The 24,915-nt window shown below is 39.4% G+C and overlaps 2 protein-coding genes across 5 annotated transcripts in view; one reads left to right on the top strand and one right to left on the bottom strand.

The window, feature by feature from the left end:
* The window catches only part of ADAM10 (ADAM metallopeptidase domain 10), a 135,121-nt gene extending 120,359 nt beyond the window's left edge, over positions 1–14,762 (bottom strand). The window contains exon 1 of the mRNA XM_049705990.1: positions 14,598–14,762. The gene's annotated coding sequence lies outside the window, so the exon portion shown is untranslated. The remainder of the gene's footprint in view (positions 1–14,597) is intronic.
* Positions 14,763–15,076: 314 nt separating this feature from the next.
* The window catches only part of MINDY2 (MINDY lysine 48 deubiquitinase 2), a 115,798-nt gene continuing 105,959 nt past the window's right edge, over positions 15,077–24,915 (top strand). For 2 of the 4 annotated variants that reach the window (XR_004485807.2, XM_004274678.3), the window contains exon 1: positions 15,093–16,187. Coding sequence is in view for 3 of the 4 variants with exons in the window: in XM_004274678.3 (XP_004274726.1) it covers positions 15,342–16,187 (846 nt within the window). In the remaining variant the exon portion in view is untranslated. Of the gene's footprint in view, positions 16,188–24,915 lie in introns of all 4 variants that reach the window. The other 2 variants (XM_049705995.1, XM_049705994.1) reach the window with 2 other exon arrangements.

Here is a 24,915-nt window from a genome sequence, read left to right as displayed (position 1 = left end):
GTGTCTCTTGTAGGCAGCATATGTATGGGTCTTGTTTTTGTATCCATTCAGCCAGTCTATGTCTTTTGGTTGGAGCATTTAATCCATTTATATTTATGGTAGTTATCAATATATATGTTTCTATTACCATTTTCTTAATTGTTTTGCTTTTGTTTTTGTTGGTCTTTTCCTTTTCTTGTGTTTCATACCTAGAGAAGTTCGTTTAGCATTTGTTGTAAAGCTGGTTTGGTGGTGCTGAATCCTCCTAGCTTTTGCTTGTCTGTAAAGGTTTTAATTTCTCCATCGAATCTGAATGAGATCCTTGCTGGGTAGAGTAATCTTGGTTGTAGGTTTTTCCCTTTCATCACTTTAAATATGTCCTACTACTCCCTTCTGGCTTGCAGAGTTTCTGCTGAAAGATCAGCTGTTAACCTTATGGGGAACTCCCTTGTATGTTATTTGTTGTTTTTCCCTTGCTACTTTTAATATTTTTCTTTGTATTTAATTTCTGATAGTTTGATTAATATGTGTCTTGGCAAGTTTCTCCTTGTATTTATCCTGTATGGGACTCTCTATGCTTCCTGGACTTGATTATTTCCTTTCCCATATTAGGGAAGTTTTCAACTATAATCTCTTGAAATATTTTTTCCATCCCTTTCTTTTTCTCTTCTTCTTTTGGGACCTGTATAATTCAAATGTTGGTGCGTTTAATGTTGTCCCAGGAGTCTCTGAGACTGTCCTCAATTCTTTTCATTCTTTTTTCTGCTCTGTGGTAGTTATTTCCACTATTTTATCTTCCAGGTCACTTATCTGTTCTTATGCCTCAGTTATTCTGCTGTTGATTCCTTCTAGAGAATTTTAAATTTCATTTATTGTGTTGTTCATCACTGTTTGTTTGCTCTTTAGATCTTCTGTGTTCTTGTTAAACGTTTCTTTTATTTTCTCCATTCTATTTCTAAGATTTTGGATCATCTTTACTATCATTACTCTGAATTCTTTTTCAGGTAGACTGCCTATTTCCTCTTCATTTGTTTCGTCTGGTGGGTTTTTGCCTTGCTCCTTCATCTGCTGTGTGTTTCTCTGTCTTCTCATTTTGTTTAACTTACTGTGTTTGGGGTCTCCTTTTCACAGGCTGCAAGTTCGTGGTTCCCGTTGTTTTTGGTGTCTGCCCCCAGTGGCTACGGTTGGTTCAGTGGGTTATGTAGGCTTCCTGGTGGAGGGGACTGGTGCCTGTGTTCTGGTGGATGAGGCTGGATCTTGTCTTTCTGGTGGGCAGGACTGCATCCGGTTGTGTGTTTTGGGGTGTCTGTGACCTTATTATGATTTTAGGCAGCCTCTCTGCTAATGGGTGTGGTTGTGTTCCTATCTTGTTAGTTGTTTCTCTAGGGTGTCCAGCACTGTAGCTTGCTGGTCGTTGAGTGGAGCTGGGTCTTAGTGTTGAGATGGAGATCTCTGGGAGAGCTTTCACTGTTTGATATTATGTGGAGCCAGTGGTGGATATTACGTGGTCTCTGGTGGACCAATGTCCTGAACTCGGCTCTCCCACCTCAGAGGCACAGGCTTGACACCCAGCCGGAGCACCAAGACCCTGTCAACCACACGGCTCAGAAAAAAAGGGAGAAAAAAAGAAAGAAAGAAAGGAAGAAAGAAAGAGAAAGAAAGAAAGAAAGAAAAGAAAAGAAAAGAAAAGAAAGTTATTAAAATAAAAAATAAAAGTAAATTATTACAAATTAAAAAATTGAAAAGTGGTACAATAAAAGAAAGACAGAAGAGAGCAACCAAACCAAAAAACAAATCCACCAAATGAAAACAAACACTAAAAATTATACTAAAAAAAAAGAAAGAAAAATAGACAGAACCCTAGGATAAATGGTAAATCTATACAGACAAAATCACACAAAGAAGCATACACATACATACTCACAAAAAGAGAAAAATATATAAAATATATATAAATATATTTTTAAAAAAGCGAGCAACCAAATCAATAAACAAATCTACCAATGATAATAAACTCTAAATACTAAACTAAGATAAACATAAACCAGAAACAAACATGATTTAGAAAGCAAACCCCAAGTGTCCTGTTTCTCCCAAAGTCCACTGCCTCAATTTTGGGATGATTCCTTGTCTCTTCAGGTATTCCACAGATGCAGGGTTCATCAAGTTGATTGTGGAGATTTAATCCACTGCTCCTGAGGCTGCTGGGAGAAATTTCCCTTTCTCTTCTTTGTTCGCACAGCTCCCAGGGTTCAGCTTTGGATTTGGCCCCGCCTCTGCAGTCACCTGAGGGCGTCTGAGGGCGTAGGTCACCTGAGGGCGTCTGTTCTTCGCTCAGACAGGACGGGGTTAAAGGAGTAGCTGATTAGGGGGCTCTGGCTCACTCAGGCCGTGGCGGGGAAGGGAGGGGTACAGAATGCGCGGCGAGCCTGCGGCGGCAGAGGCCACCGTGACGTTGCACCAGTCTGAGGCATGCCATGTATTCTCCCGGGGAAGTTGTCCCTGGATCACAGGACCCTGGCAGTGGCGGGCTGCACAGGCTCCCAGGAGGGGAGGTGTGGAGAGTGACTTGTGCTTGCACACAGGATTCTTGGTGGCTGCAGCAGCAGCCTTAGCGTCTCATGCCCCTCTCTGGTGTCTGCACTGATAGCCGTGGCTCGCACCCGTCTCTGGAGCTCGTTTAGGCAGTGCTCTGAATCCCCTCTCCTCACGCACCCTGAAGCAAAGGTCTCTTGCCTCTTAGGCAGGTCCAGACTTTTTCCCGTACTCCCTCCAGGCTACCTGTGGCGCACTAGCCCCGTCAGGCTGTGTTCACGCCACCAGTCCTCTCCCTGTGCTCTGACCGAAGCCCGAGCCTCAGCTCCCTGCCCCGCCCGCCGCGGCAGGAGCAGACAAGCCTCTCATGCTGGTGAGTGCTGGTCAGCGCCGATCCTCTGTGCGGAAATCTCTCCGCTTTGCCCTCCGCACCCCTGTTGCTGTGCTCTCCCCCGTGGCTCCGAAGCTTCCCCCCTCCGCCACCTGCCGTCTCTGCCCGCGAAGGGCCTTCCTAGTGTGTGGAAACGTTTCCTCCTTCACAGCTCCCTCCCAGAGGTGCTGGTCCTGTCCCTATTCTTTTGTCTCTGTTTTTTCTTTTTTCTTTTGCCCTACCCAGGTACGTGGGGAGTTTCTTGCCTTTTGGGCGGCCTGAGGTCTTCTGCCAGCGTTCAGAAGGTGTTCTGTAGGAGTTGTTCCACATGTAGATGTAGTTCTGATGTATTTGTGGGGAGGAAGGTGATCTCCACGACTTACTCCTCCGCCTCTTGAAGGTCTCTTCCTCCTTACTTTTAACTGTACTTCTGCATCTCTTCCCTGGGGCTTTTTCTTCTCTTTATCCTTTAGATATTGGTGTTCCTCAGGACTTCATCTTTGGCTTTATCTTCTCATTCTTCACTTGCATGATTATTTTTTACTACCTCCAAATGTCTATGACTCACTAGGCTGTAAATCCATGAAAACAAAGCCTGGGTCTGTCTTGTTCTGAATTCTACCCCACTGCCTAGCACATAGTCCACACTTTTCCTGCACCTGTGCCCCAAGCACAGCCCTATATCCTAGTTGCATCATGTGCCAGCTGTGCAACCTTGAGTGAGTTAAGGCACCTGTACCACAGTTTCCTAATGTTTACAATGGGGAGAGTAGTAATACCTACCTCAGAAGTTTGAGAGTTATATAAATTAATAGAGGTAAGGCACTGAGAATATTGCAAGGCATATAGCAAGCACTGTAAAATTTTAGGTGTTGTTACATATCTAACTTATACTAGCCAATGCCTTCCTGTCTTTACATGGCCACACTAAATTCGATATCTTTGCATATTTTATTCTCTCCATGTGGAATTTCAATAATTCATTTTAAGACACTTTTTTTTTGGTTAGGATTTTGCTTTCTGTATAGAAGAGGAATCAGAGAGGAAAAGCACTTAGAAAATCCACTTTTGGGGAAAAGAGAACAGTGGAAAATGGTATTTAAAAGTTAAGGCATTTAGAAGGCATGTAATAAGTGTCACTTTCCTTTCAAATGTAAAGGAATAGATATTGTTAAACATACAGCTGTTTCTCCTTTGTAAAATCTTCACTAATTTCACCACTAGACAAAGTTAATATATACCATGTCTATACTTATAAAGTAGCTATATCAAACTGTATTGTATTTGTTTACTTTAAATCTTCCCTAATTCTTAAAGATAATAATGAATCACATGTTATAGGGGTTTTGAAAACAGAACCTCAGAGAGTTAAGCAAATATATATTCAACAAATGTTTATTGAATCTTAATGCCAGAATAGGATCCATTTTACTAATTTATTCAAAACCTAGGAGTGACCCCCTCCCCACTTCCTAAAATCCTGATATCTTATTCTAACATTCAAGATACTCCACAAAATTCATTTGTCCAAACTTTTCTCTCTTCTCCTTTCAATGAAACTTCTACTCCACACTATCAAACTACACTTGGGAACTCCAAACTATCTTCAACTTTCCCCCTTCTATGCTTTTTGTCACCTCGGTTTCCTTTCTGCTCATACAGTATATTAAAAAAAAAAAAAAAAAAAAAAAAGACAATGGACCAAAAATGGAGTCACTTATGCTAAGCCCCATGTCAACAAACCAAGATTCTTAATTGTTTCAGTTCTCCCAGAAATGGAACCTTTAACCAGTAAATCAGGAAGCACCCGATCAGCACTTGTTAGGTAATGTGCCCATTAGTCCCCTGCTATCCTGTAAACGAAAGTAACTTTGCAATAACCAACACCTTTTTTTGCCTAGTATCACTTCCTTGTTTTCACTCTCTTCTGCCTATAAAAGCCTTTCATTTTGTAGAGCTCTTCAGAGCTCCTTTCTATCTGCTAGATTGGATGCTTCCTGATTCAAATCAAGTTTTGTTCAAATAAACTCTTAAAAATGTTTAATATGCTTCAGTTTACCTTTTAACATGTATTTCATATATAGTCTTAAAGTGCTGGTTACAACCTGGTAGCTCATAAACCAAATTAGACTCACAGACAAGTTCAGTTTCATTTGTAGTTAAAAAACTTTTTCTTAATTATATGTCACTATTCAACAGTTAGGAGCTTTCATGTTAAAACCTAGATGCCAGACTTTCTGTGAAAGCTGAAAGGTTAAGCAGACTTAAGTTGTCGCAAAACAGAAGTTGGCTAAAACTGAGTAGAGGCTGCCCTCCTTGGATGGGGCTGGTCTAATGTCACCCCAGTCTGTACTACCAGTGTCAGTCTGTACTACCACTGTCAGTATTTGACCTTCTGATGCTTGATTTAAGAATTAGACCAAGTTCCAAATAGTCCTGTTTTCCTAGACCCCCGGGGCCCCCTAATCTCAATCACATTTTAGTTCAAAACACCTATTATTTATATCCTTCATCTGCAATTAATCACATGTTACTTTATAGAAACTCTCATTATTTTGATGTTACAGAGGGCTTAGATAAAGAGGCTTTGAGGCAAAGCAGAGGGCACTCAAAAAACTTTACAGGGTGACAATGATAATTATTGGTTATTCATTCAACAAATATTTGTTCTGCTCCTGGTTTGGGGTTTTCCAGACCACCAAGACAATATTCCTGATGCAGTGCCAGGCACCAAGATAAGCAATTCCCATACATGATCCCATTTAACTCTTTACAACAATGCTATGAAGTAGATTCCCATTTTACATATGAGGAAGCAGGGGCAGACCAGACATCTAAACCAAGTATGTTTGACTCCGAATCTTGTCTAGTCTTTTGAATTACTGGATAAATTCATCCTTATTATCACTGCCATGGTCCAGAATCTACTTCTTGGCTTCGAAGGTCAAGAAGCTTGATTTCTCTCACTGCAACCTGAGATGATCAGCTGACAAAGACTAACTCATAGGAACTAAACTCTCAAGGGACTTACGTCTTGATCAAAATGTCACCTTATTGTTTTATAAGTGAGACATTCATGGTAGCAAGTCAATACATTCTTTTTTTTAAATCTTCGATGCTTCAGAAGGGAAGTCACAACTGAAAGTGGCTTAGGTAAGCAAGGCATCAGTGCAGAATAAAGTAATTGAATGATTTTACTGACTAGTTCATCCAACTATCCAACTGACTATGCCACACAAGAATCTATCAAGGTACCAGACAGGTACCAGGCCATCCACCTGTTCAGGTGCCCCCCAGCCTTAGATGGTGATTGAAGCATATTATGACGAACCCTTATGTTTTGGGATCTTCTCTAGACTCCACACAGACTACCATCTCCCTTTCTGTTATTATTATTTGCTTTCTTCAGTTATAATATAATTGATTAGGCCACAACTTCTTATGCCTATTCAGACTTTGACTTAATTTCCAGGCCTTACTTTCGCTTCTTTTGGACTTGGAAAGAATTCTGTTTTCTAAGGGAACTATGACAAATAGCTAAACTGATTCATTTTAGACTGATTTGGTTTTTTAATTCTCACTTTTCTGGGAAGCACCTTATAGTAGCCCTTACGCACTGCTTCAGGTTCCCATTTTTATTTCATTTGCAAATGTTTATGTTTTGTCTTCCTAACCGGATTGTAACCAATTTGAGGGCAGTGACAACAATAATATATTTGAAGAGCTTTACTATCTGTTCCCATTTTATTCACAAAACCACATAGCAAAATCATTCATGCTAATATTTTTCCCCTGCTTTTTTTTTCTTTTACAAAAGGTGAAAACTGAAGTTAGCAGAAGTAAATTGACCTACCCAAGCTTATAAAATTAGTCAATGGCAAGACCAGGTTCTAGTCCCAGTTCCTGTAGTCTCTGTTCATCACGCGTTCTACTATTGGTTCATTGGCCAAAAAGTTCTGTAACATCTTAAGGAAAAACCCAAATGAACTTTTTGGCCAACCCAATACATTAGGCTGCTTCTGCATGACCATGCTTAATATTCTCTTCTGAGCCCCAGAACACCACATTGTAAATATTGAATAAATAATCACAGAGGTTTTTTATTGTAATTATAAGCCAGTGAGTCATAATTCTTATTATTTGTATCTTAACATATCAACTATATGTCTCAATAATGCAAATGGTTATTATCTGATATTGTTCTAGATGAGTATTTCTAAACACATGGCCAGTGGCATATCAGCATCAGAGTCACTTAGGATGCCTGTCAAAACGGCAGATTCCTGGGTTTTTCTCCAGTTTTGTTGAATGAAACTTCCTGGGGATGGAGTCCAGAAATATGCCTATTAACAGGTTTTCCACCTAAGAGTTAATCATGCTGAAGTTTGACAATCACTGTTCCAAATAAACATAATGAGGGACAGAGTAAATATAAAATACCAGGTTCTCTAGGAAAAGCAATGTCAACTTACAAAAATATATATATTTCAACATATAAAAACAATAAAGAAGAGGATACATTTCCTTGATTCTAAGATAACCTCAATTGTAAGATACACCATTGATTCAATAAGAGTTTTTGAAGAAAAGAGCATTAAATCCTCAAAAAATGTTTAATTCCAAACCTAGAAGATTTTAAATATTAAGAAAGTGAAACTTAGACCTGAGGAAATTCGGTACTTATATTTTAAATGGTGTAGTAAAAATAGAGGAGTTTGGAGGTGGGAAGTTGGACATGGTCTGAGTAGACTTTGAAAGCTAAGAAGAGAGAGGACACTTTAAGTTAGGGAAACAAAATGAGCTAATGATTTGGATAGGTATAATTAGTGGAGTGACCAAACCAAATCTTATAGAAAGAAGGTTGCTATTACATTTTAGTAGCTGGTAAGGGTGGTTAAAAAGAATAAGGACAGATTAAGAAAAGCTTCTACTGCCAGGTCAACTCATGATATTCAGTAGTTAAGGAAGTGCCTTTAAAGGTTTTTCAGCAGTAGGTGGAACTAAAGAAAGCACTGTTTAATCTAGCAACATCCACAAGGTACTCAAAGGAAAAGAAATTGTAGAGAAATCAGTTAGCAGGTTTACACTAACACGCTCACTAACCTAGAATAGCACCAGAGAGAATGGAAAGCAAGGCTTGGATAAACCATTGAAGAAAGTCAAATCCTGACTTGACTTGCACTTCTGGAAATATATCTGAGGAATACAATTATAAGTACAGATATGAAGATTCAGTTCCAGGGACTTCCCTGGTGGTCCAGCAGTTAAGAATCCACGTTCCCAATGCAGGGGTCCTGGGTTCGATCCCTGGTCAGAGAAATAGATCGCATATGCCACAACTAAAAATCCCGCAGGTCGTAACTAAAGAAAGATCCCGCACGCCACAACGAAGATGCTGCGTGCTGCAGCTAAGCCCTGGCACAGCCAAATAAATAAATATTAAAAAAAAAAAAAGATTCAGTTCCAAGGACATTGATTGCGGTGAAGTTCATAATAGTTAAACAATGGAAATGATCTAAATATTTAAGAAACGGATTGGTTCAGCCACATAGTGGAATATTATTAATTCACTAGGAATGTTGTAGATGAATGGATATTAATGCATAAAAATGTTCACGATATATTGATAACTGAAACAAATGTGTTTAGAATGGTCTGATTCTTGTTTACAAAAATATGTATGTGTTCAGATGCCTAGAAAAGTTTGGGAAGGATAGACATACAATGAAGTATCACTAGTGTTATTTCTAATACTTCATTCTACATAGTGCAACGAAGGGTGTTTTTTATTTTCCTCTTTTTGCTTATCTTGTTTTCTAATTTTTCTAAAATGAATATGTTTTGGTTTTCTACTAAAAAAGCAAAATTAATTATCTCTTTACATTAAGCATTTTATATTAAAAAATAGGACTTGTTGACCATGAGGAAACTAAAACAAAACTACTTGAATATTTTAAGCCTGGGTGACAGAGACTGATACTAATACGGAAAAATGTGGGAAGGCCAAGAACAAAAAAGCATTTTGAGATCAGGATTATATACATATCTCAAGGGAGAGTGTATAGAAAAATGGCCAAAAGACTAACTTTGGAGCAGTATGGCGTTCTGGGAGAGTAATGAAAAATAACACTGGCTATAGAAGATGAATTTAGAAACCTTTTTCTCTTGCTAAGGTTTATTTATTGGCAGTAGGAATGAGGAGGACAGGCTTCGCTTAATGCTAGAATAGTAATTCTCAAACTTTATCGTGTATCTGAATCACCTAGGGGTCTTGTTAAAACACAGACCTCTTGTTGCTGGGCTTTACACCCACAGTTCCTGATTCTGTAATCTCGGTGGGACTAGAGAATTTACATTTTTAACAAGAACCTAGGTGATGTTGATACTGCTAATTCCAAAACCACATTTTGAAGGCAATCATACTAGAGTTGAGAGAGATCTGGTAAATTGGTAGGTTGACAGGGGAGAAATTTGTTTGAGGAGAGAAGTCCTAAGGCATGAGATGTACTTGATTCAATGAGAAAACCTGAACCAGATGAGCAGAGCCACTTCCAGAGCCTCTTTCTCACAAGGCAGAAGAGCCCTGATCATGGAGGAGCAAGGAGGCTCTAGGGAAGGCAACTGGGTTGGGATGGTACAGTGAGAAAGAGCTGGAGTGTGGGGAATTAAACAAAAACAAAAACAGAAACAAACCTTAATAGCTGGTATAATACCAGGGGAGCAAGGATTCTGAGTTGAAGGTGATGGACCATATTCCTTTAATTCATTCCTGGTGAAACCCATCTGGACCCATATTTAGGTCCTACTTTTAAAAAAGACTACATAAGTAAAATTGAGAAAACTGTTTTATTAATACTGTAGCATTTTAGAGCTACAATAAAAGGGAAAAGAAGGTCATTTCCCTCCAGTCACCATCACACATCTTTAACACCACCAGAACAGACTAGCATCTGGTGAAACAGCATGTAGTAGAAGCAGCACCTGGTAGAATATCATAGGATTGAATTTGTTTCTGAACAGGTGTGAGACTCCTCATGGGGGCTCTCAGAAATAATTAAATAGGGGATGTACTTTACAGGAGGCTGGAGTTTCTGCATAGTCAGTTGAGGGCCAGAGCCAGGGCAATTTGAGTTACATGGAAACCCTTGATTTTTTTTTTTAATCTTATTTATTTTTTAACATCTTTGAGTATAATCGCTTTACAATTGTGTGTTAGTTTCTGCTTTATAACAAAGTGAATCAGCTATACATATACATATACCCCATATCTCCTCCCTCTTGCATCTCCCTCCCACTCTCCCTAACCCACCCTTCTAGGTGGACACAAAGCACCGAGCTGATCTCCCTGTGCTATGCAGCTGCTTCCCACTAGCTATCTATTTTACATTTGGTAGTGTATATATGTCCATGCCACTCTCTCACTTCATCCCAGCTTCCCCTTCTCCCCCTGTGCCCTCAAGTCCATTTTCTACGTCTGCGTCTTTATTCCTGTCCTGCCCCTAGGTTCTTCATATCCATTTTTTTTTTAGATTCCATATATATGTGTTAACATACCGTATTTGTTTTTCTCTTTCTGACTTACTTCACTCTGTATGACAGACTCTAGGTCCTTCCACCTCACTACAGATAACTCAATTTCATTTCTTTTTTATGGCTGAGTAATATTCCATTGTATATATATGCACCACATCTTCTTTACCCATTCATCTGTCAATGGACACTTAGGTTGCTTCCATGTCCTGGCTATTGTAAATAGAGCTGCCATGACCATTGTGGTACATGACTCTTTTTGAATTATGGTTTTCTCAGGGTATATGCCCAGTAGTGGGATTGCTGCATCATATGGTAGTGCCATTTTTAGTTTTTTAAGGAACCTCCATACTGTTCTCCATAGTGACTGTATCAATTTACATTCCCACCAACAGTACAAGAGGGTTCCCTTTTCTCTACACCCTCTCCAGCATTTATTGTTTGTAGATTTTTTGATGATGGCCATTCTGACTGGTATGAGGTGATACCTCACTGTAGTTTTGATCTGAATTTCTCTAATGATTAGTGATGTTGAGCAGCCTTTCATGTGTGAAACCCTTGATTTTAACTCAGAATTTTATCACTCTCTCTTGGGTAGAAAGCTAAGAGAAGAGGAGTAAAGGTATATATGCCCTGTACCTGTGCAATAATCTGCTCAGAGCCAATTTTGATTCAGCTAACAATAAAGAACCATCACAGTTTTAGTAGAACCATCAACAAAATAAAAGCAAGATATTTGAACCATAGCTCTAATAGGTTTATGCAGGATAAAATGAGGAACACAAAACCATAGGCTGGGGAATAACTAGAATGCTATTACACTCTACTAGGAAGGTGGTAAGGACTCAGCTATGAAGTGGCTATAGATGAATGAAATAGTAAAGGGGTGTACAATATCAGCAAGACTTGATAGATGAGATAATAGTAAATAAATTAGGGTAAAAGTCAAATATAGCATCAATTTTTCTGTCATGGTAGCTAGAAAAGCTATGCTCCAACTATGAAAAATAGAATTTTAAAAGAATTATCATTTTGAGAGTTAGAGATTTTTTTTGGATTTCTTAAGCCTGAGGTAATAATCAATCTGTGATTTTAATTAGGGGAGTATAGCTTAATTCCTATTTAATTACCTCACACTAAAGATCTTTTCTCATCTGAATCTTTTTAAGTTACTGTTTGTACTACTCCTTTAGTATTAATTATTAATTAACTTGTATTCTCAATGACCAACTCATGTGAATGTCTCACTTCCCAAAGCAGATTTTGCTCTCCCAAAGAAAAAAACCAATGTTTTACACTTGTATCCCCCGCATCTCATACTCTGGCACTGTAACTCCATACTGACTAAGTAATACTATTTTATAGCACATGGTTCAGATATTCTTTGAAAAATATAAAGGATATATAAAAAATTATGTTCAATATTCTGAGATGAAAGGTCAGGATGCCATCAAACAATATAAAGGAACTAGAAAGAACTCTTGTAAATTTAATATACAATAGTGTCAATAAACAATGCATTTAAAATAACTGAAAGACAAATTTGAGGAAATCTCTTAGAAAGAAAAGATAAATAAAATTAGAGAAAAGATAAGATTAATAAAAGAAATGAAAAAAGAGATTTCCCAGAACCGAAGGACATGTTTCTACATTGAATGTGATCACCAAATACCCAGCCCAATGAATAAAGCAAGACCCACCCAAAGGTATATCAAATACTGAAATGTCAGAACACCAAGAAGAAAGAGAAGATCAAATAAATGTCAAAGAAATAGGTTATATACAAAGGATCCAGAGTCCAATAGTATCAGACTACTCTACAATCACCTAGAAGCTAGAAGACAGTTGATCAATGACTAAAATGAAGAAAAAGTATCCAATGTTGAGTTGTATATCCAGCCAAACTATAAAATGTAAAGGTAGAATAAAGGTCTAGCTATTTTCAAACAAACATGACCTACAAAAATGGGCTTCCTATGCACTCTTTCTCAGGAAGCTGAGAATATGTTTCACCAAATCAAGGAAACAGGGAGACAGGAGATCCAAGACAGAAAGTAATCAACATGTAAGAGAGGAAGAAGGAATTCCTAAAACAACAGTAAAGAGAAATCCCAGGATGACAGCTGTGCAGCAGGCCTATAAAACAAGTCCAGATCAGAGCAAAAGGAGTGTTCCAGGAGAGATGTACCCAAGATTAAAATGGGTGTGAGAAGTAACTTGATATGGTTGACCGTACTGGTAAGTCTGCCTGAGTTAGTGGTAGGTGAAGAGTAAAGCAAACAAACAAAATAATGAGGCAATTGTTAATTCCAGGGAAAACAAAACTTTAACAAAAAAAGTAATCACAGTCGCAGTAAAATACCTGATTTAGTGGTGAATAACATATATATAACTCTAGTGCTTTAAATTTTGAGTACTTTGATCAAAAATTTGAAATAATTGGGAGGTTGGAGCAAGAGAAGGAAGAATGGTGTGAGAGAAAAGAACCAAATCCCCATCTTTCATGGGAATAAATCAATAAACAATATCTACAATTTTTAAACGAAGAAATCAGAGTGGAATCATGTTACTCAGGAATATGGAGATAAGGAGCTAAAAATATCTAGGAGTTGAATGGGACTGCTTCATTGTGGAGGCATAGGGCAGAGAACTGCTTTGTTTGTACAGAAACTATTTGACTTTTAACACTATTACATCTGTAACTCTTTTAACTTTTAACACTATTACATCTGTAACTCTGACAAATAATTTAAGAATTTTGGATAGTAACCAGCTTATTTTAAAATGGTATATTTTATCTCACAATTAACTAAAGATGCAAATAAGCAAAAAAGAATGAAACATTTTCCAGTTTATTATCTTCTGACATTTGTTCCTAAATGCCACTCCCCACCTCCCTTAGAAAAATACTATGTTCATTTTCACAAACTTAAATACATATATTTGGTCAGCTTGACTTACATAATTGCTGACAACATATGAAAAGAAAAACTGGTTCTGTTTCTTTGTTATAAATAAGTTATTAAATTATGCATGTGAACATTTGAAACATATACTAATAAAAACTACCAGAGCAAGAAGGCTTATCTAAGTAGCATCTTTGAAAAATGGTGAAAGGTCATTATTTGAGATGCTTGTTTCATGATTTTTAGCTCTTCTATGGTTTCTGGCCTATAAATGATTCAGTCATTCAATTTTTTTTCATGTAATACACCTTTACAAATTTCTTTTTTATAGTCATGGCACCTTGCTAAGTTCTGAATTTCCTGAAATCTATAATATTCTCACTTGTACTTAATGATCTTAAATACTATAAAGTGCTTAATCTAGCAACATATATCTAAATCTGTTAACATTTGCAATTATTTTTCAGGGAAAAATTCTAATTTGAACAATAGTATTTATTGTTTACAGATTGACATGGACACCTAAACTCAATATTTTGAACAAGCTTTCTATTATCTCTTCTAATTTTCCTCCTTGCCAAGAGTTGGCTAAATATCATAACATTGTGTCACTGTAAAAAGGTGGAAGGAAAGGCATTCCACCTTTTTACAGTGTTGCACCTTTATCCTACATTGTCAGGAAATTGTACTGCCCAAGCAAATATTTAAAATGTAGCAATAAGAAAAAACCTCTAGACAGTAAACCGCAAGAAGATATGAGCCCTTCCTCTTATTCACCATGGCATCCCCAGTGCCAAACATAGTATCCAGCAATATAATGGGTATTGAAATATGTTAAATGAGTGAATGCAACACTGCTTACTAATTTCGTCTATCTTCCCTAATCAAAAGAGATACAAAAAGACCACATTCTATTAGGTATCAGGAATTTATATATCTGACTACGAAGGAAGACCCATCTTGTCAAGTTTTGGATCCCCAGAACCTAGAAAATATGGAAAGAAAACAAAAAAAAAAGTCCTTGTCGGGAACAGATCGCAGTGGGTTAGACTAGCACCCAAATCCCCTTTTGTCACCAACAAAACTTCCAGCCTACTCTGTCTGCCCTCTCTTAAAACTGAATGGTCTTAAGAGGAGTAGATTCTCAATAGAAAAGTCACTTTTTCAGGAACAGGCACTTCCCACTCCATGCAAAATGAGGCCAAGTCAACAAAACAGCAAAGACTTGGCTAATGCAAGCACAAGCTAATTTATTATGATTGGCCCAAATTACCCACTTTTTTTTGCCGCGCAGGCCAATATCCACAACCGCACTGATGCCTCATGTAGGGCGAACGTTTTCACCAGTAGCTGGTGAGGAGCACGGTGTTTCTCAGCCAAAACCGAGGGAGACTGGAAATTGTGCAGTGCAGTAATCCAAACACCTCGAGTGGATCTCAGTCTTTAAAATCTATATCTCGTAAGAAATTCCTTCCATTTTCCATATTACAAGCTGGGTAAACAAATCTCCGGAGCTCTTCAGGGATGAGCTCTTTTCCAAATACTACAACCACTGCCACCTCCCCATCCCTCAGTCCAAGGTTTAACCACACACGACCCAGTTCTGAAGGGTCACATCTCGCTAACCGCCTCCCAGCTGGCCTTTAAAGAAGCCGCGCGCGGTCGAGCAGCTCCGAAGTCCAACTTCCGGCCACAAAATGAGAGGATGTTTTCCTCCTGGCCACACCCTCCTAGCCTCGCCCTCCACGCCCCGCGCAAGAGCGCGCGGGCGCGCGGGAGGGGCGGGGCCGCATAGGCGGCCGCTGCGAGTTTCGCCCTCCCTCAGCGGCGCGCAGGAATGCCCCGGGCCCACGGACAGCGCGGCAGCGCGCGCGCTCGCTCCCGGTGCCCTCCTCCGTGACGTGCCTGGCCCAGGCCGCGCAAAGGCCCTGTAGCTGCCAGTGCCGCTGTCATGGCGTCTGAGGCGCTGTCTGAGGAGAACCCGCCGCGGTCTCTTTAGAGCGAGGGGCGGGCGGCTGGGTATGGAGAGCGGCCCTGAGAGCCTGCAGCCGCTAGAACACGGAGTGGCCGCCGGGCCGGCGCCAGGGACAGGTTCTCCGCAGGAAGGGCGACAGGAGACCAGGCTCGTCGTTGGGGATGGTCCTGGAGTATGGGCGGCGGAGAGCAGCGGCGGGAAGGGGCAGGGGGCGGCAGCCGCCGGGAGGAGCCTCTCGGACTCGGCTTCTCCCGCCGGCTCGCCTCGGGTTCTCGTACCCTGCAGCTCCCTCCCGGACTTGGACTTGAAGGGGAGCGATTTGGAGAGTCCTGCTGCCCAGAAGGCGCCTCTGACAGGGCAGCACAAGGTGACCGCCTCCCCGGAGGCAGCTGAGGCCGGAGCCGACCATGAGTTGGTTCCGGCCGGAGAGGGGGGCGCCCTCGCGGATCCCGCCGGCACCTGCCGGGCAGAGTCGGCGGCCGCGGGCTCCGAGGAACCCAGCAGCGGCGGCGGCCTCAGCAGCAGTTGCAGCGACCCGAGCCCTCCCGGGGAATCGCCGAGCCTGGACTCCCTGGAGTCGTTCTCTAACCTGCATTCTTTCCCAAGTAGCTCGGAGTTCAATAGTGAGGAAGGAGCTGAGAACAGGGTCCCCGAGGAGGAGGAGGGAGCGGCGGTGTTGCCCCGGGCTGTGCCTCTGTGCCGAGAGGAGGAGCAGGAGGAGGGGGAGGCAGCCCAGGTGCTGGCGGCCTCCAAGGAACGCTTCCCGGGACAATCTGTTTATCATATCAAGTGGATCCAGTGGAAGGAAGAGAACACACCCATCATCACGCAGAATGAGAATGGCCCCTGCCCTTTACTGGCCATCCTCAATGTTTTGCTTCTGGCCTGGAAGGTACACTCCGCAGCTTTCTATTTCCTACAGCTTTCGGGGAGGGGGAACACGGGGCGAGGGAGCTGCTGCCTGTCAGCTGATGGCTTCTTCCTTTTTTCCCCTCATTCATCAATCCGTCCCTTTTTCTTCTTACATGAAACTCGTTCTGAGACTCTCTTGTTGGAAGAGTGTTCTCATATGTATGTCAGAAAGAATTGCCGGCAACCTCAGGTCTCTCTTGCAGTGTTTAGTGATGAACGTTCAGCATTCAGCTATGGCTGATATACTTGTAAACAGCCGGGACTAGGAGCATCCTAAACCCTTTGATTTATTTTTTTTAACCTATATTTTTCTGTGTTATTCCTTCTTACTGACTTTATCACATATGCAAAAGAGTGAAGAAATGGGGAAGGTCATCTTCAGAAGTTACCATCAATCCGTGATATCAGGGAGCAAGTTTGATGGTTACGTTTAGTCTATTTTCCAACTCCTGCTTGCTCCATTTGGGTGTGGATACTTAAGGACATGGTGCTGGGGAAGATGTGGCCCCTTAGACAAATTCCATTTAAGGAAAAGCAGTGGCCTGAGACCTAATTACCATAACTTCTTGGTTTTCAAAGATTGTTTTTATTTTATGCATGATTTTTACTTGCCTCATTTCTTTGACTCTACTTAAAGAGTCTGGCATTATTACCAGTAACCACACATCAGAATGTGTTAAGGGAGCTAAAATTATAATAACTAAAATAAGAAAAGATATATTCAAGTTAAAGGAGCAAAAGAGGGAAGGGCCCTTCAAAAGGAAGTATATTGAGGACTCAATATATTGAGGACCTGTAAATGAAGTGTCTTATTTAAGCTTGCAGTTTTAGAGTGCTGAGAACATGCATCTTAGAGTACATATTTTACTTTTAAATAGAGAATTGTATCTATAGATAAAATGTTCCCTAGAAAAAAATAATCTGGATTATTGTGACTAGTTAGGAAGAAAATCAAGTAAAGGAAATAGTGTTTATTAAGTCCCTTCATCTTCCTTTCTAGCAAGGGCTAATGCAAAAGAAATAAGATTATATCTTACCAGTATCTAGTACATAATGGCACTCAAATGTGTTGAGTGAAAACTGCCTGCTCTTGAAGAGCTGTTGAGCTATTTGGAGTTGCAGCATCGACTTACTTGAAATTACTAAAGAACAATGCAAGACAATACACTATAAATGCTAGGTTATAGGAAGCAGATTGAAATGCATTAGACATCCCAAAAGGGGAAGTTTTCCTTTGGTCTGGCATAGTCCCAGAGAGCTTCATGGAATTTTTAGATCTCGAAGGAAGCTTTTAAGGAAAAGTAGGATTTAAAATAACAGGAAAATGGAATTCCTGGGAGAGGGAAGGGTATAAATAAAAGGGATGAAAATAAAATGGATAATGTGTGTGTGTGTGTGTGTGTATGTTTTGGATGACAGGAGTGGTAAGTTCATATTGCAGGATAATAGAAAATAAGATTGAAAAGGTGAAGAGCCCCTTGATGAAAGCCCTTGAATGTCAGACTAGGGAGTTAAATTTCATCCTATGAGCCAAAGTCCCCAGTCTTTCTGTCAGAAGGAGTAACAGTTTTCTTTAGGCTTTTCTCACTTCCTAGTTTCTACATAGTACTGCAGAAGTTCAGAGGAAAGAGCAAGTACCGTGGTCTCAAATATTTGGGGATAGATGAGCATTGAATTGGTCTTTGAAACACAGCATACCTTTGCATTCCCACTATATGTGAGGTGCTAGAAATACAAAGATGAGTAAGATGCACGTGTGCCCTCATGTAGCTCATTAGTAATGGGGAGACAGACATATAAACAATAACTACATTGCAATGTAGAAGTTCTAAATATGCTATGAATTACAGAGAAAAGTGTAATTGGGAATGGAACATGTCAAGGGAAAGCTTCACAGAAGAGGTAACCTGTGTACTGGGTCTGATGGATGAGTAAGAGAAGTTCCTTCGAGGCAGAGGGAATAGTGTGTTCAAAGATGCTGAAGCAGAAAAAGGTTTTTTCTATTTGGAGACTCCAACCTTGCTTGGAGTGCAGTGGAGGAGGAGAAGGAAATGGCAGTAGCAGGAAATAAAATTGATAGGTGGGTTAGACTCTGAATGAGCAGGCATGCTAAGGTACTTCGAGATTGTTTTATAAATCTTTGGCTCTTAGCCTTTTTTCTGCCTCAAGGCTATTGATGCACACAAAAATTACTCATCAGTAATCATCAGTGATTGATGGGGAGATCGATTAAGAGAAGCAAGGTTGGATAGAGCAGTGTTCTCAAAGTGAGCCAGGGCTTCTGAGGTCAGTACTGTTCATAATAGTACTCAGTTTTATTTTGCCTTTTTCGCTCTCATTCTCTCAGTGTCAGTAGAGTTTTTCAGGCTGTATGATGTGTGATGACATAATTGCTCTGACAGTTAACAGAATCTGTGCTCGTGCATTCTTGTGTTTAAAATTTTTCTCAATTTTTATTTCTAGTATGGTAAATCTTGATAGATATAATCCACTTAAACAAGAGCTCTTTGTGATCCTAAATAATTTTTAGGACTGAAGAGGGTCTTGAGACCAAAAAGTTTGAGAAATGCCGTAGTAGAGAAAAATAGTAAATAGGGTATGAAGGTAGTTGTCAGATTTCAGAGGACCCATCATTAGACATGTTTAGACTTTATATACAGCTGATAATAGGAAGCTACTATAAATTACTGGATAGAGGAATGACATAAAGAAAGGGGTCTTTTCATTTGAGATTAGACTGGAGGTGAGATTGTAGTGAGTGTAGCAGGAAGAATTGATGAGGATAGCTCTTTTGGATGGGAAATTCTCTGCCCCTTCTCTCTGTTGAGGATAATGTCACAGCCTAAATGATGAATTGATTGCTATCTGGATATAGGAAATGAAGGATGTGACACTTTTTCTAATTGGGTAATAAGGATTGGTTGGATCATTCAAAAGGTAGAGAATGTGTTTTAGATGGGAAAGTTGATGTCAGAGTTTGGCTGTGTCAGGTTGGAATTGTCTGTTAGTGGGACATAAAAATATAAATGTTCATTATGCCTCCAGAAACATAGAATGGGCCTCAGGAAAGACGTAAAAATTATGAGAAAAATTGAACTGGAGAATTATTGCATAGATATAAGTATGGTATCAGTGAGAATACATGAATTCTCCAAAGAGAGTGGTGAATAGTTCTCAACTATTTGTCATCCCAGTATATGTGAGGAACTGCAAATTGCCATTATAAACATCCTCCCTCTATTTTCTCGCTCCCTCTTCCATCCAGTTCTCCAGTAGACACAGAGAAAACAGAGGAATAAAGAGGAAAACAGAGGAATAAAGTTGCTGGGGAGAAGGGAATGCTAAGCAGTAAAGATGAGAGAGTGTAAAAGAAATCAGTATAGGCACAGTTTGAGATGTAAATGAGAACTAGAGATAGGACAAAGTCATGATAGTAGTGTGGGAGAGAGACTCTAATTTAAAAAAAAAAAAAAAAAAGGTCAGTTATCATTGTTAAATGCAGCAGCATCAAGGAACTGGTGGAGTAGGAAAGATTTTGCCAAAAAGGACAGATATGAGAACAAGGTCGCTAAAAAGTCAGGATAACATGGAGTCCTCAGAATAGGTGGTAAAATTCTCTTCAGAGGAAAACAACAACAATCTTTTTTTCTGAAGTAATGGAAGGAAGATACAAAGACAAGGTCATGTTAAGATAGAGAGACATGAAAATTGAGGCCTCATTCTCCATTTTGGCAGAATAACAGATGATCTCATCAGTAATAGCTATTGAACTTGCCAGTAATTAAGGAGAGAAGTTGTAAAGCATCGAAGGGTGAATTTTGTGAGAAAATTATGTTGTGTTTTAAAGAAGTTCTCATCTCATTGAAGATTATGCCTAGGAATTTGAGGCATAAGCAGAAAGTACTCAGTGGCCATGGATAAATTGGGGTATTCTTTTAAAACTTCTAGTATGTCAATTTTGCTTCTACCCCCCCCCCCCAAAATAGTTCTCTCATCTCTGGAAATAGGAGCAGGAAGAATGTCTGGTTAGGATTATCATGTATCGGGCTTTTCAAGGGTTGATTCATGGAGAGTCAATGGAATTAAGAATTGAAAGTAAAACAGTTGATCATCTTTTTTGGGGGAGAATGAAGTAATGAGAAAAATCAGTAAGGAATTTCCTAGCAGTCCAGTGGTTAAGGCTCTGCGCTTCCACTGCAGGGGGCACGGGTTCGGTCCCTGGTTGAGGAACTAAAAAAACAAAAAAATCAATAAACTGAATACATTAGGAAGATTTGAGTGATTCAAAGGAAGTAAGTGCCATGATGATTCTGGGTGAGAGATGACAGTTAAAATGATCAAACATGGTAAGTACTGAGTTGGAAATGTTGGAGTTTTAATGAAAAGTATTGGTTTAGGACTGATGGAAAGTAGGTGATCAGCACTCATCTGTAAAATAGTTGAGCTGTGATAATCCAACAAATCAAGAAAGAAGGAAATCTGTTCATTAAATTTAATTCAAGCTCAAATTTCTAATTCTCTTTAGCCGACACCAGGTAAATTGACCCAAATTGAAGTCTTAGAATACATTTTCATTTTGCTTCTTTATTTTAGACTTTTTTTTTGGTGTTTTTTTAATAGTTTTTCTTTAATCTTTCATAAAATAATGCCATTTTTTATTTGAGGGCTGTGGCCCAATTAATCAGTTGTGTTTATAAAAATCAAGTCAGAAGATACATAAAATATAAAATTTACTTTCTGATGTTATTGGCCTATGTTATAAATACTGAAGCAGAGTGATGGGTACTTGGAAGTTCATTATGCTGTTACTTTTTGGCTTTTCCATATGATTCAAATTTTGCATTATGAAACATTTTTAAAAGCTTCTGCCTTAATATTTTTATGTTTATGAAGGTATTACTTTAATAATAGACGGAGTCCCTGCTTTGTCACACTTTTGTTTTCTTATAGAAAGAATATAGGTTCTAAGGCCCACATACTCAAAAAAATATATATATATATACACATATATATATATAACTTATACTGTACATTATAATAGAAGACATATAGCATTGTAATATCTAATCATTATGTATCTAATTATTATGTAGCATTTTAGTGGAAGACTGAATGCACTATTCTGATTTAAGATGCTGGAAGCACATCCCCTCTCCTCCCTAATCCTTTGGGTGGGAAATTCTTCCTCTTCTTTCTTTGCTTAGCAGGTGCTGAGACGATCTCCTACTCCACATCAAGGGAGGAACAGCAGGATTCTTAAGCAAGTTTGTTTACCTTAGGCTTGTTGTTCCAGACATTAAACCTAGAAACTATCAATATAAAATAAAAATTGATACATTTGATTCAGTAAAAAACAAAAAACTTAAGGTTAAAAAAAAGAAAAAGGACAAAAAGATACCCTTTCCCCAAAAAACTTCACCAGGAACTAAGTCAAGTCAAAACACACACTACAAACTAAGGGAATTATCTGCTAGATTACTGTATGTGTCTAAGGGCTAATTTCTTAATTTACAGAGAGCCCTTATAAATTAGAAAGAAAAAGATGAGTGACCCAAGAGCAAAATGAGCAAAAGGCCATTAGCAGAAAATTCAGTGAAGTTCCAGCGGACATATCCTCTGTCTCATTATCACCTGCAGAGGGTGAGCTTCTTACCAGAAAGCTTTTGCTCTAATTCTCCCTCCCTCCTTGATGACTTTTCTTTTCTTATACCTTTTCACAGATACCTCTTCTTACTTTTGACTAGGTTTTACCTTCTTTTTTTACTTCCTGACTCATAGGAATATTGCAATTGCACAAATTTTCTCATATTCCCCTTTTCCTAAAGTAGGCACAAAGCTCTTTTGAGGATTTCCAAGTGTATTACTTATAAAAATGGAAAAACAGATGGTGAGCTGAAGATTCCATTTTAGCCTCTGCCCACCCTGTTTGTTTTTTAATATAGATCCTGTAAGAAGAGATTAAAAACTTCACACAGTGGTAGAGTTTTGTTTACACAAAAGGTGCAAGCAACACTTCCGAGGCTTTCATTTCCAGTCTCTCCTAAGAATTAGGATTGGTGTAATATCTCTAGGTTTGTCAGATAAAGTGGATATGGGCAGATGAGATTATGAATACTCCCTGTGTTAGTTGTCCTATTAGTGATGTCCTCATTTTCTCCTCTCCCTTTGCTATGAGTAGTCCTTCAGTGGAAAACCTTCCCATTCTCCTTCCATCTTTGTCGCTGTTAAGTCCCAGGTGAAGGACGTTTGAGCACAGGTGGTATCAGTAATCCTAGGGCTTTGAATAATAACAGTAAGTACTCAATTATTTTTATGTCCAGATACTATGCTAAGTATTCTACATGTATTATATGCAATTTCTCTTTTTTTTTTTTGTGGTACGCGGGCCTCTCACCGTTGTGGCCTTTCCCATTGTGGAGCACAGGCTCCGGACTCGGAGGCTCAGCGGCCATGGCTCACGGGCCTAGCTGCTCCGCGGCATGTGGGATCCTCCCGGACCAGGGCACGAACCCATGTCCCCTGCATCGGCAGGCGGACTCTCAACCACTGCGCCACCAGGGAAGCCCCTATGCAATTTCTCTTTTAATTTTCTCAACCACATCAGGAAATCCTTGTGTAGATATTGTTCCTATTTTACATACATAGAAAATTGAGGTGCATAAAATGTAAATAACTTACCCAAGGTAAGTTTATACCCACTTCAGAACCTGAGCTCTTACTTCAGATATTTGGTTGGAAAGTAGAAATTCAAGGTAACAGTAAGCCTGGTGGACAATAGGCCTGGGACAAACCAGGGTGGAAGAAGAGCTAGTGATAAAGTCAGAGAAGCAGAAATAGACTTCACGATTCCTTAGAACAGATCCTGGGGATCTGTTCTTTGTACAGATTCCTTCTGTTTTTAGCTCCCTCTGTTTTATCCCATGTCCTCTCAATTATCTGACACTTCCAATTTCAGAGCCTTTCTTGAGTTCTGTGGTGAACGAGCTTTCCTTTACCATCAAAGTTTATTAAGTATTTTCTTTGATATTTTCAGTAGTTAAGTTTTCTCTCTCCTGCCACTACCCTAGTTCAGGCCACTTTCATCTCTCTTCTGGACTACTTTAGTAGCCTTTTAACTGTTCTCTTGTCTTATCTTATTGTCATCTGTCTTTCAAGCAATTAATATAAATGTTTCACTGTCACTTTTTCTTTGGGTATATTTTCAGCATGGTAAGCTTGCTGAGCTGCTTAAATATAAGTCCAGTGAAATTTGAACTAAAGATGCCTTTTTTAAAAAAAGTTGTATTTATTTATATTTATTTATTTTTATAAACTTATTTATTTATTTATTTTTGGCTGCCTTGGGTCTTCGTTGCTGCACACGGGCTTTCTCTAGTTGTGGTGAGCGGGGGCTACTCCTCGTTGTGGTGCGTGGGCTTCTTATTGTGGTGGCTTCTCTTGTTGCAGAGCATGGGCTCTAGGCACACTGGCTTCAGTAGTTTTGACTCGCTGGCTCTGGAGCGCAAGCTTAGTTGTGGCACATGGGTTTAGTTGCTCCACAGCATGTGGGATCTTCCCAGACCAGGGCTGGAACCCGTGTCCCCTGCATTGGCAGGCGGATTCTTAACCACTGCACCACCAGGGAAGCACCAAGATGTCTTCTTTTATTATACATCTTTTACTGGGAAAATTTCACTGGAAAACATTCTTCATTGTTCTAAAACCTTTGAATTGCATATAAAATAGGACATTCTTGAAAATCTAATACATGTGAATACATCTGCAGTTTCTGATGGTTTTAAATAGTTTTAAATAGGCCTCGATATTACTCTGAGAATGGGGTCTAAGTTCTGATAAACATTGAGGGTAAAGGTGTTTCAAATTGGCCGAAGTTGAAAGTTGTCTCTTATTAAATTTTCCTGATTTGAAATACTGATGGCATGTAGAAAGTCAGTTAGATTTTTAGTATTTTTAAGTAATTATTCTTAATAATAAATGAATATTACCTCTAAGAAATTAGAATATAAAGCATGATGTATAATAGCTTATAATACATGTTTATTTGCTGGAGCCAGAATTAAAGGCATGTTGAAAGGATCCTTAAGTTTTTTAGCCCTTATTTTGAAAAAAGCTGCATTTCGTCTCTTTGATTCCCATTAATAATACTTATATTATAATTTCTTCACAATTTCAACTTAAAAAAATTGCGAATACTATATGATTTGCCACATATTCAAAATCAGTGAAACTTGAACTGAGAAGAAATTTTTTTTTTTTTGGACGTGCTGTGCTGCTTGCAGGATCTTAGTTCCCCAACCAGGGATTGAACCCACACCCCCTGCAGTGGAAGTACAGAGCCCTAACCATTGGACCACCACGGAATTCCCAAGAAATTGTATTATTTAGTGATCCTTTTTACCATAAGTAATGCAAAAACAGACTACAGCACAGGAATCAAATAATTCACGGACAAATTAAAAATATTTGTCTCCTGGGACTTTCCTGCATGGCACAGTGGTTAAGACTCCATGCTCCCAATGCAGGAGGCCCAGGTTCGATCTCTGGTCAGGGAACTAGATCCCACATGCATGCCACAACTAAGAAGCCTGCATGCTGCAACTAAGGAGCATGCGAGCCGCACCTAAGGAGCCCACCTGGTGCAACTAACTAAATATTAAAAAAAAAAAATTTTTGTCTCCTGAGTTCCAGCTCAACTTTCTGTTTGAATG

The sequence above is a fragment of the Orcinus orca genome, chromosome 2 (assembly GCF_937001465.1).
Source record: "Orcinus orca chromosome 2, mOrcOrc1.1, whole genome shotgun sequence".
Taxonomy (NCBI): Eukaryota; Metazoa; Chordata; class Mammalia; order Artiodactyla; family Delphinidae; genus Orcinus; species Orcinus orca.
Note: the sequence above shows the minus strand (reverse complement) of the source record. Positions and strands in the feature narration are given on the sequence as shown.